General features: G+C 41.3%; 1 protein-coding gene across 3 annotated transcripts in view; it reads right to left on the reverse strand.

The window, feature by feature from the left end:
• UQCC1 (ubiquinol-cytochrome c reductase complex assembly factor 1) overlaps positions 1-12,431 on the reverse strand; it is a 47,563-nt gene that overhangs the window by 16,690 nt on the left and 18,442 nt on the right. For all 3 annotated transcript variants that reach the window (XM_082292734.1, XM_082292732.1, XM_082292733.1), the window contains 2 exons: positions 12,046-12,103; positions 6,049-6,157 (listed from right to left, as the gene is read on the reverse strand). In XM_082292734.1, coding sequence (XP_082148860.1) covers positions 6,049-6,157; positions 12,046-12,103 — 167 coding nt within the window. The remainder of the gene's footprint in view (positions 1-6,048; positions 6,158-12,045; positions 12,104-12,431) is intronic.

Consider the following 12,431-nt stretch of genomic DNA (forward strand, 5'->3'; position numbering starts at 1 on the left):
CAGACCAATTTTGTATCTCACTGCTTTGGCAAGGGTTTAGTTTCTTTGTTTTTTATAAAAGGGAACACTAGAAACTGGTGAGATTTTATATCTTCTAGAGTGGTTACCAAAAAACATAACATTTTTCTCCTTAAAAAGTCCTAGTAAAGCATTTCAAAAAATATAGAGATAATTTAAAACTCAAACTCCTCTTCTTTAGTTTTATAGGTTTTTAAAAACCTTTTTAAACTGTACTGAACACTATCCTCTCCCCAGTCCATTTCCTCAAACAAAATCAGTACCTTCTCTGCAATATTTCACTTCAGTATATTCCCTTCATCCCAACAACCCATTCCAGCCCCAAAATACTGCACCCATTTCCCTTCTGCCCCAGTCTCTCTCAAAAATGTAGTTTCTCTCCTGTGCATCCAAAATAGACTCCGTGACTTCCCATCAGATTTCAGACACAGGCCTGGAAAGGACCCCTCAACATCGAAGTACAGCAGCTTCCCACTTCAATTCATACCAAGATCAAGTTCTATTTTAAAATGGTATCAATTTTACACCCTGTCCTCTCATCCTCTAAAGCCCTTCTACAACTTACTGGTCTCACTCCAACCATGCCTTCTGAGCGTTTAGTTACAAGGGTCAAACTTCCTGTTCTCCACAGTAAGAATAACTTAAACAGAATTAAACTGAGTTTAGGATCTGCAGCTACTGTAAAGTATATTGGCATTATTAATAAAATGAAATATTTTAATTGTGGAAAGAGTATCAAGACAGAAAATGGTGTTCAAGTTCCCAAGCCAATTTCAGCTCTCAGTTACATGTATTGATTCTGATGCTGTTACTTCAGATGTACATGAGTGTAATTGAGAGCAAATTATGGGTCACTGGGTACAAACAGCTCTAGCTAAAAGTGTAACAAAGGCTGTATTGTGCAACACACAGCAGAGCCAATAAATGAATTCAAAAGACACCTAGATGTGTTCCTGGAAAATAAAGGGGGTAGGAGTCTAAGTGGTCTGGTGGGAAAACAGGAAAGTGAGATTATGATAAATTAAAACAGGTTTGGCACACTGGGCTGGACAGCCCCTCCTAGTCTTATCTCTTTTAGAACATTTATTCATTATAAAATGAATTGTCATTTTGCACTGAAAACAACTTTAATTCTTCAGCAGCAGAATGCCACCACAACACACATGATCAAGGCAGGTGAAGTGAACCTACAGCCAGTTACAAGTATTGGAACAAAGCCTGATGGATCTTCCTGAGATACTACAGGATTTGCACCCACAAGTATTAGTGTGGGGTGCTTGGAGGAGGAAGGCATGTTTGGGTTTTTTTGGTTTGGGATTTTTTGAGTGGTTGAAAGTCTATAATTTCTTTATTTATTTAACCCTCATACCTCTTGTCCTGTTATCAGCTGAAATCTCGTTCCAGGGGACACCTACATGTCCTTCTGATCAACTCTGCAGTTTCATCTAAGGGTATTAAAATACACTTAAAATTGTAACAACTTTTAAATCCACAGAGTTACTAAAGCACAGTACTGAGATCAGCCAGGTTAATACTCAGGTGGCTCCAGAACTCCCTTAGGGATAAAATAGCAGCAATGTCTAGTCCTGAGAGAATTCCCTCTCCAAACTGATGAGGCAGCTGCCAGTTTGCACAGTATAAAGCTATTCCCTGCAAGCCACGAGGTGGAGATCTCTGGCAAAGCAGGATCCAAAGGAAGTCTTTTACCCAGCCTAATGTTACTATTAACACTTGGAGCCATTGCATCAAGCCAATTTTTCTGTTTGTTTTTAAAGTTTGATAGAAATGTCACTAGTGGAAAAATTAAGTAAAGAGCACTGGTTAGCCACAGAACTGGACACACCTGGCTGCAAACCCACCAAAAGAGACTGACTTCATTAGTACTAGGGACAGCAGAGTAAAATTTATATCTGAAATATGCCTGCACCAGTAGAATTTGCTGAGGCCACAGGCTCTCCGTGTGTTTTTACAGCTGTGTCAAGTTTGGGTTTCTGACTCTTGCCGACATTCAGGAGTGCTGAAGGAGTTCAGGCTAACAGGTCCCAAAACTTTTTAGCAGAGATTTAAATCTCAGCAGTTTTAACAACCAGGTTTTGAAATAATACAAACTCCATTTGGAGCTGGAGCTGATGTAAATTAGCAGTTAAAATGCTTTACATTCTACCCCTTTTGGCTTCAATGAACCAGTTAAGAGCAGATGGCACATTTCAATAAACCATCAGTATCACTTCAGGAATATAGTGTCCATTTTCTGCATCAAGTGTTGGCATTGTTGCTAGATTGGAAGCAAGCTAAAGAACTGCAACTTTGTATGTCAACAAGTTAAACTAATTGCATCCAGACAGCAATTCCATCCAGGTGCTCTGTCACTTGTACCACAATACAGGAATTGGAGCTAAATCTTGACCTTTGATACACTGCATGAGAGAAAAGGCAAGGAATGGATTTCCTAACCTCCTACGATCTATGCAGATGATAATTTAGTGCTCTGAACGTATTCAGTAAAGTTTCTTTTCATTTACCTTACTTCTGAAAAAGACTCAGATTCTGAAATTTAAAAGCATTGACAGAGGAACATTAATGTCATCTTCTTTTTATCTACTATTCTTGATGTATTTGACTACCTTCTTTTGGAGCCAGAATATTTACTGACTGCAGGACTACATTACTTAAAAATAAATTGCACACATCCCTCCATCAGGTCACAAATCCTCTGTTATTACCTCAGCTTCAGTTTAAAAAAATCATTAGGGATAAAGAGATCAAGATTAAGAAAGAGAAAGTAGCACTAGGGAAACTGCCCTTTATTGGTCACTCGAAATTCCTTGCAATTGCTAAAGGTGAGAGGTGAGAAAGACTTCAGTCAGGGTACAGCCCTGTGAAAGGAAGGAAAGTGAGTGGAGAAGAGTGAACAAACATGGAAAAAACAGGAAAAAAATGCAGGGGCATGGGTGAAGTGGGATATGAAGCCAGAATCACTGGCACTGAGGAAGGAAAATAAAGCAGTGATAAGGAACAAGGGAATTGGTAATATCTTCAAACATCAGTGCATAGATAACTTTTATCTAACATACAACAAATACTACCAGAAGAGACTAAGAAGTTTGTTTATCTCAACAAAATCCCATTAGCTTTGGGTTGCAGGGACCTCAAAGCTCATCCCATCCCACTCCCTGCCATGGGCAGGGACACCTTCCACTGTCCCAGGCTGCTCCAAGCCCCATCCAACCTGGCCTTGGACACTGCCAGGGATCCAGGGGCAGCCACAGCTTCTCTGGGCACCCTGTGCCAGGGCCTCCCCACCCTCACAGGGAAGAATTCCTTCTGCATGTCTAACCCAAATTCCCTCCCTTTCAATGTGAAGCCATCCTCCCTTGTCCTGCCACTGCAGTTCCTGAGGAAGGGTCCCTCTCTGGCTTCTCTGTAGCCCCTTCAGATTCTGGAAAGGGACTGTGAGGTCTCCACACAACCTTCTCTTCTCCAGCCTCAACAGCTCCAACATTCTCAGCCTGTCTCCATAGGGAACTGACTACAAATAATGACTAAAAGATCAGGAATAAACAAAAGATTAAAGAAAAGAACAAAACAAACCACTGCAAGACTACAGGTGAAGAGAACAGTCCTGATTTCCAAATTTACCCCCAAGGAGGCCACTCTGCTTTCTCACTCCCCCTCAGTGCCTGCTCAGGAGTTCACTTCTCACCCAAGGAGGCTCGTTAAACCAAGGGGCCTCTGTGCAGCTCAGCTGTACTAAATACACACACAGGTGTAACTACTTTGGAGATTAAGCCCTGAAATGTGCAGGTTCTTCCTCTGAGCATCTGCTGTGGCCACATAAAGGCTGTGTTAGCAGCAGGCCACAGCCTGGTGTATTACAGGAATCACAGTATGCAAGCTAAGCACGCTGGAGATTCCACTGCAGGCTCATTCCTACAAAGGCTGCACAATTTAAATTTAAATTCAAGGATAAACTGACTAGATGCCTAACCTGACAAGGCAGGGAATGAATGACATTCCAGAAACTTCAGAGCTCCCTGCAGTTTCATCACACAGCAACCACGCTGCTGCAAAATGCATGTATAAACACTTCAGGGTACAGACTGGATGAAAACATAACGACACTGGTGGGTTTTTTATACTTTGGGGAATTTTGTGGAGCAACGCAATCGTTTAGTTTGCATAAATGGAAACCCTGTGCATCCCTTTAAAAAGAACTAAGCACTATCTTTTTTCCCCTAAGGTTCACTGTAAAGCTTTCAATACAGGCCTAACCTTCAGCATTCTTCACTTTGGAGTCCTGCATTGCTTGGAAGGGCAGCAAACAGCCAGCTTTGCTCCTCTTTGCTGTCTGCTGCTTCCAACCCTGCACAGAAAACTACAAACCAGCACTCTGTTCATAGAAGACAAAATGAGGGTCAAAAGAAACAGACAAATCATTTTCTGCTCCAAAGGTTCATTTTCTTCATGGAATCAGACAGAAACTTTCAGGTGCTTTGGGAGGTGATGTGTTTGGCCGGGGTTTGTTTTGTGCTTGGGATTTTTTTCGCTTTTCAAGAAGAAGAACCTTAAATTTACACCCAGAGTAAAGATCTGAGCTGTGTGTAGTTCCTAGAGAAAGCAGAATCAACCAGTGGTATGATATGGAAGGCACTGGATAAGGACAAAAATGAAGAAGCTCTTTCATTCAGTCTTTTCCACCAGTACATCTGATTTGTCAGGCTCACTCACACTGCCCTGCCAGAAAGAGGAGATTCCCATACTGGAATTTATCTAAGCACATTAATATAGCAAAAAACTCTCAGATGTATGAATTTAGATTTAATTCAAAAGAAGATTAACAGGATATCTTGTCTTTAAAAGCAACGTGTAATGAAGTAAAGCTACGGAATTCCAAACAACTAGGAACAAACTCTGTTTGTTCAAACCCTGCTGATGGAATAACTGAAGTTACACCAGAACCAACACCTTCTAAAACCACATACAAATCAAAGGATCAGAGAGAAACTTCTTGAATTACTAATATGATCACATCCCAGATCCTAACTCACTGGTTAATTCCCTTGTCTGGCACCACCAGGAACATCCTGGCAGCTTCTCCAACAGAACTGACAACTAAGGCTTGACAATACACCATTAATTACTGCTATATGAAAACTGTCACTTCTCTAGCAGCATAATTTATTTTACTCATAGACAAACCTCTATTTAATCACTGAACAGTTCTCTTCCTTTTCAACAACACGGGAGATCTTTCCCAGCCCTGTTCTCCCACAGAAGTGCCCTGAACACAGGCAGCCTCACCAGTATCAGGTCTGCTGTCACCTACTTCCACTGCCTCTGCAATGCCTTCTCTTCAGGCAATTACCAACACACAACTGGAGAAACACATTTTCAGACTTTAAGGACAGAAATTACCATTACAACCAACTACCATAACTTTCCTCTGAATAAGCCAGAATGATCCAACCCTCCTCTTCCTTGAAACTTGCAAATGAACTCTCCTTAGAACTACTCTCTCCTTAGAACACCTTTTTTGTGATAAAGATCAGGCACAGAGAGAATCCAAAATGAAAAATACACTAAGGACTAATTACAGTCATGTGCAGGAACTTGACAAAAACCCCTTTTTGATTAACTTTCCTTTAACTATTTTAGATACAGAGGAAACTCAAGGGCTCTGCTGGAATTACTGAAGTTGTGGCTGTAGATGAGGCACCAGTCACATTGCCCCCTACTCCAGCTGCTTACTCCTATCCCCATTCTGTTATAGCAGCATCCGTTTCTGCAATCACATGGCAAATCATGTAGGAAATTAATTAATTTCAGACAAATCAAAACCTTTATCCAGGCCATGATGCGCTTTCAGGAACAAGGCAGGTGGCTCAATACAGCAGGTACCAGCTGAAGCTGGTAAAGAAATCAAACAGGTTGATTCTCAGGCATTTTTCTAAGATACCCAAATCCACAAAAGCACTAAAAGATGGGAATCTTTCCATTCCAATGGGATTAACACCACCAGAGAGGACTTACCCCCATCACCTTCCCACGCTGCTCGACATCCTCCCACATGCAGTGAACGATGTAGCGACACATGTACTTCCCTGTGCGGCCCTCCTGCTTCAGCCGCACCAGGCACATCCTGCAAGAGCACACACCACAGTCAGAGCTCCTGAGCTTTTTTTAAAAAGGAAAGAGTACATTAAATACATTCCAGCTCATTTAAGATTTTCCTTATGGTATGTGTTTGTGATCAGGAGAAAAACACACACAGATTTTTTTTTAATAATCTATGACAAGCTTTTCCATTTTGTACTCAGGAGCTGTATCTGCTGGATTTTGGCCAATCCACCCATGGAAGAGTGACAGTGGACTCTATTCTTGTTGACAGTACTGTAATCTAGTTAAACACTACTGCAACCTAAATTCCTCAGCCTTAAGAACACCTCACCCTCTGGAGCAGGAACACATGGCTTGTCTAATCCCAGGCTCTGAGCCAGCTGTAGCTCAGCTTGGTACACTCAAGTGCTGTAAGAGCCCAACTAGCCAAGCTGGGAAAGCTTAAGCAAGTTACAGTCTTCAACCAATCCACATCAGCAATGTCCTGAATTTCAACTGCAGGGGGCTTTGGATACATGTCCGGGCACCGGGCAAAACCCCCACATGAAAGACCAACTCAGAGGTTTGTAAGCACATTGTGAGATCTTAATGAGAATATCAGGCTGAGTTGTTTTACTTTTTTTTTTTTAAAGCATTAAAGCCACTTGAACTTCATTGCTGCTGTTCTGTCTACAAAATAAAATAATCATTTTATTTTGCCTATTATAAAACATCTGTAAAGAGCATGAACCGAAGCCCAGGCTGATTCCTCACTGGGCTGGGACCGGTCCCATCACCTGCCCCATCTTCTCTACCTCATTCAGCAACTCTGCTCCTGTGCTGAAAGACAGAAGTGCCTATCCAGGACTGACTGAGTCACCATAGACGAGGTGATGCTCAAACACTGGAGCTGAGAGAAGTCACTGCTTTTCATAGACATGCTACAGGTAGGAAAATGCTCCCAGTTCCTGTAAAACCAAGACAGCAGAGCTGCTGGAGGCCACTGTGGAGCTGGTACACCCTAACAATGGTGAATGTGCCACAAGAGCTAAAAGGAAAACATGATTATTTATTTTTTAATAGGTTCATTTCTTTAGTGAATTTAAGATCTATAAGCATTACAAGTATTTGGTGACCCATGAGTGCCAGCTCAAACAGGGAAAATCACAAACAGCTGAAGTGTGCTAAGATGACTTGTAAAAGGACAGAGGTCCATCTTTATGATGGGTTCTGTCTTGTGTATGGATTAGTAGAGGAAACATATTTTTCAATATGCAAAAGAAGTAAAACTTACTGCCAGGGACAGTCACAGAGACAAAAACTGAAGGGAGAAAACCCTGCAGCAGTCCTATATTCTTATTGCTAGTTAGAACCACTGTCCCAGCAAACAAATGCAATTAAGATGGTACCAAAACCAAATCCTCACTTTCTCACAGAAGGATGACAAAGCTTTCTGTTCAAACAGTGATCAGAGAGCAGCTGTCAGAGAACAGCTGTCCAGGTACCAGACCTTCCACAAAACAAATGCACAAAGGGCTTAAAACTTTTGGTTTACTTCTACCAGTTTCAAAACCTTTGTTTCTCTTGTGCATTTTCATAACTGAACTGTACAAAGAAGTGAATTACTGAATTCAAAATTTTTACTCACTCTTAACAAGTCAAAGAGAAAAAGACTCAGCCTAAAAGACTAATTTTGGGCTAAATAAAGCATTTTTGTACTTCTCTTGCTAAATAGGTGAACTCAGGGGTGAAAAGTTCAGGGGCAAGAAAAGCTCCCCCTGAGCATAAACAGTGTTTCCTATCCTGTGTGCCTTCAGTGGTGGTGAAGCAGGAGAGCAGTGCAGAGATCAACAGGCAACAACTGGTCAATGACGAGCAGGACTGGAGTGGTGCTCAGAAGAAAACCTGCTACTCAGTGGAGCCTAGGAGGCAGCTCTGCATTTGGATGCACAGTGCTGTCACACAGCTCTTCTGCAGCACCATGAGTGAGATCATGGAATTTTGCAGCTTATTTGAAAGTTTGGTAGTTTGTTACTGCACCTGCTGTCTGAGGTGCAGACTCTTTAAAGCCTATAGACCTCCTGACTAGATCACCATGGTGTGAAACATTTCATCATTTCACTGCACAATCTGTTCTGTAGTTTAGACAAATACTGACTCATCTTCATCAAACCCTGAAAGGAAAATTACTCCAAACTATCTTTAGAAAGCTGTCTACCTCACACTGGTTGGGTTGGATAATTTTTGCTGTATTTAAGTTATGCAGAGAGATTATCTTAGAAGAAAATGATATGGAAGGATGGCTGAAAAGGATCAGGAGCATCTGTAACTCAACCCATCCCAGCTGAGACGTTGCAGTTTCTCACAACAGCCTCAGCTACAACTGCTTCTGTCAGTGTTGCCAGAGTGCCAGACTGGCCTAAACACCAGAAGTGGTGGTTGACAACCCCTGATCACTGCTGTGAGGTGCCCTGTACCGTGCATCAAGGTGTGATGAGCTATTCAGGGTAAACCTTACTCAGACTTTCCTGCTGTCCCGTTCCTGGCCACTCATTCCTGCTTCCTCAGTTGCTTCAGAGCAACTATTTCTGCAGCTATGCTATCGTTGCTCAAAGAAATTACTTTGGATAACCAACACAAATATCAACAGCATTTTTGGAAGGCTTTATTCTGTTTAACCCACTCATGAACAGCTACCAGCTTGGGGGACAGCAGGAAGCTCCTGAATCGATTTTTCCATCAGCTCTGTTGTGACATTACACTTCAGTGAATGATGATTACCAGCAGAATTCTGAACAGGTCCTGATTAGGTTTGCATGTTCTCCTGTGCTCCAGCCCGGCCAGCTCCCCACCACTGCTCTATCCAGGTGACAGAACCCAGCCTGGCTGTGCAGTCTCCTCTCCCCTCAGGCCTTTGTTAAGGCTGTTGTAGCCCATTCCCTCATGTTAAGACAGGATCAACTAAATGCTTAAGACATTCCAAATAAACTAATTCTTAAAATCCCTCTCAAGCAAGACTATTCTGATGCAATTAAGACACAAAACAGAGTTTATTCTCTTTCTTCTGAAGTGCTGCATTTCAAAATGGCATTCTGTCCTCAGGCTTCTCTATGCAAATCAGAGAAATCTGAGAAATCTTTTCCTGCAGGAACTGTTTTCTACATACTCGGTGGTTCTCATTCTCCTCTGGACTTCCTCAGGCTGATCAAAACCTTCCTAAGCACAGATTTCCTTAAGAAAAACAATGCTTTGATGAACTTTTGCAACAGGTCTCTAAGTCTTTCAGAATAGGAATTGTAACACCACTCTATTTGATCCTAAATACTTCAGAGGTGTCACCATGTTTGGTCTGGTGAAAATATGAAGGGAGCACTAGGTATCTACATGATAAATACTGCACCAAGACATTCCTTAGCAGTCACCCAAGTAATTTCTTTGGCAGTTTGGTAACAGCTCTGGATTCAGCCAATACTCCATTTAGATGCATGGGAAAATGCAAATCCAGCACAGGAAATAAAGAGCTTTTCGAAAGGTCTGGACTTCAAAATATAAACCAAGAGTCCTCCTGACATCAAAGATGTGAAGTAACAGAAACAGCCTATAAAAACATGGCATTCAGGAAAGAAAAATGATGGTTTGGTTTCCTAAATAATATTGATGGGTTGACTTTTTAAAGCATGATTTCAGCACTGCATTGAAAGGCACTGGATTGTTCCTAAAGGAACATTATCTTGAAAGAAGTTTGCAAAAGCAGAGGCTAAACATGAGAGCCTGAATTCCTCTCTTTCTGACTGGGGTCAGTAGGAATACTCTGTTCACAGACAGGAAGAAGTAAGAGCCAGAGATTCAAAGAGAACCCACCAGAATGTGTAACACAACAACGTGCCCTGACAAACCCTGCAAGTCTGTAAAAGCTGGAATGCAAAGAATATGCTGACAATGACAACAGTAAGAAAAGGAGACAAAGTTTACCAAAGTAGGAAAAATTCCCATCATCTCTGGCTCCAGAAGACACTCTAAATCAGTTGAAACTAAACTGCTGAATAAGAGGGAGTAAGTAAGTACATAAGAAAGTGATGCAGACTGCTCTGCTAGGGGGAACAGGAACAGATGGTGATCAGAATCTCCTGGCAGGTTGTTGGCCACCAGATCAGGAAGATTTCTAGCCCCTGAGGCAAATGGTCCAGCAGGAAAGAGAGAACTGGAGCTTTCAGACAGGAGTAGGATGTCCTTGACCTTGCCAAAGCTAGCAGAAGCACTTCTGCTCCCACTTTATCGAGGTCAAACTCCCTAAAGGAAGACAATCCCAGAGAACATAGCAATAAACCTGCCTGGGAAAGCAAAGTATGTCATGGCAGGATGCTGGTCAGCCATCTCATCATAAGCAATGCCTACAGCATTTCCCAATGACCCAGGTAGTGAGCAGGCCTGTCACAGGCTTCTCTGTATCCTGGAATATCAAACTGGATCTCTCATCTGTGGTCCAGAATGACAGTGCTCCTTAGGTGAACCTGCCAGGAACACAGAGGAGCCAGGCTCATAAACCCTAGAAAAATTAACCTCTAGTGCTGATCTCCACACTTGAATTTTCACTGCTGTCACAACAAGGCAGAGGGATTTGGTTCTTTCCTGCTTGTGCAGGATATTGCACCTGTCCACCATATCCTACACATAAAGGGTATTTCAGTTCTCCTCAGCAAATCTCTCCATACCATCACCAGCTCAAAGTGCAGCAACTCTCGGCCGCCTTCAAAAGAAGCCAATGTTCTTTTGATCTTAGAAACTTCTGCCTATCCTATACCAGTTTCATCTCTGTCATAGTTCCCTTGTTTATTTTTATAATTAATCTTGAATTTGATGCTGTGTATTAATCACAGGATACATTGTCCTGTCAATGAGAAATCAAGATGACGTGAAAAAACTGTGTTCTCTGCAGATCGATCTTAGCTCTCTTAGGTTTTCCCAGATACTTACAAACAGTCTGGTTTTTAACATATATTGTACCAGTTTTCAAAATACCTATATGAATTATTAGCTTATCAATTCATTTTTAAAGCCTTTTTCCCAAAGGGAACAGTAGGAAATAAATTAACTGCAAATTTCAAGGGTCTTCCTTACTTGATTCCACTGATTTCATTAACTGATTATAATTGCAATGATTCTGCTAATTTATTCACTCTTCAGTGTAATGAGCTGCCCCAGCTTTCACTATATTGAGGAGTCAGGAAATTAAAAGGGAGGAAAGGAAAAAGGAGGAGGCAGGGAAATAAGGGGCCTTAAGTGCAGCTATTTCAGTACAATCCTCCTTTCAGCCTTTGTACAGCTGAACCCAAGTCTATGGACTTCAGTTCCCTGAAAGATCTGGCACTCAGAAAATTACTGTACTCCCTTGTGCATCCTCTGACCTTTATAAGTATGTAATGCTAGATGAAAACCTGATTTTTTTGGCTACTATTTTCACAAACGAAAAAGGGAAAAAACTTCATGTTTAAGGTGTTAAATATTTTTACATGCAGCCAAGCTGGCATTCACAACCCTGCATGTACCTTTCAGAGGTGAAAGAATAAATGCCAGTGCTATAATTTGTTAAATGCTTCTCATCACCACAAATTCTCCCAATTTAAATGACTTTTACATAAATTTAAACCTTTCCTAAAACATCCAAGTAAGATTTTTCCACATAGCCTGAGCAAGGCTTTTACAAAACTCACAGCAAAGATCACTCCACTAGTGAGGAATTTGCAGATGTAAGAGATGTCAGCTTCTCTATGGGACTTTTTGTTCTTCAGCAGAAAACTGCTGAAATACAATCATCATGACTATAACCTCTATTATCAACCATGGATAGAAGGCTCTACTTTTTCTCACATTAAAGTGCATATAACTCCATTTCCTGAAAATACTTATATTACTATTTTGTTTTTCACTTACCAGACATGAAGCTGGGCTACTAGAAACCATGAATTCAAGGTATCAGGCATTTGGCATCCTTGATAGAAGGGAAAAAAAAAAAACCACAAAACCAAACATTAAAATTAATTTAATCACATTTTGTGCTTAACAGAAATTCACTTCACCAAAATCTAAAAGCATTTTAAGTAATTTATTTTCAGTAATAACAGTACATACATACTGGAATCAAACATCATTTACTGTCACGTTTGTGCTTAAACTCTAGAACACGCAGCCACAGGATGCTGTGGATTCTGAAAGACTTCAGGTGTTTAGAGTTCACTTGGATAACATTTACAGGGGGAAAAAAATCCAGGAAAATGGAGAATGAGACAAACATGTGGCTTCTAGCTTGGAGAGCCCCA

This window comes from Coloeus monedula, assembly GCF_965178545.1.
Source record: "Coloeus monedula genome assembly, chromosome: 17".
NCBI lineage: Eukaryota > Metazoa > Chordata > Aves > Passeriformes > Corvidae > Coloeus > Coloeus monedula.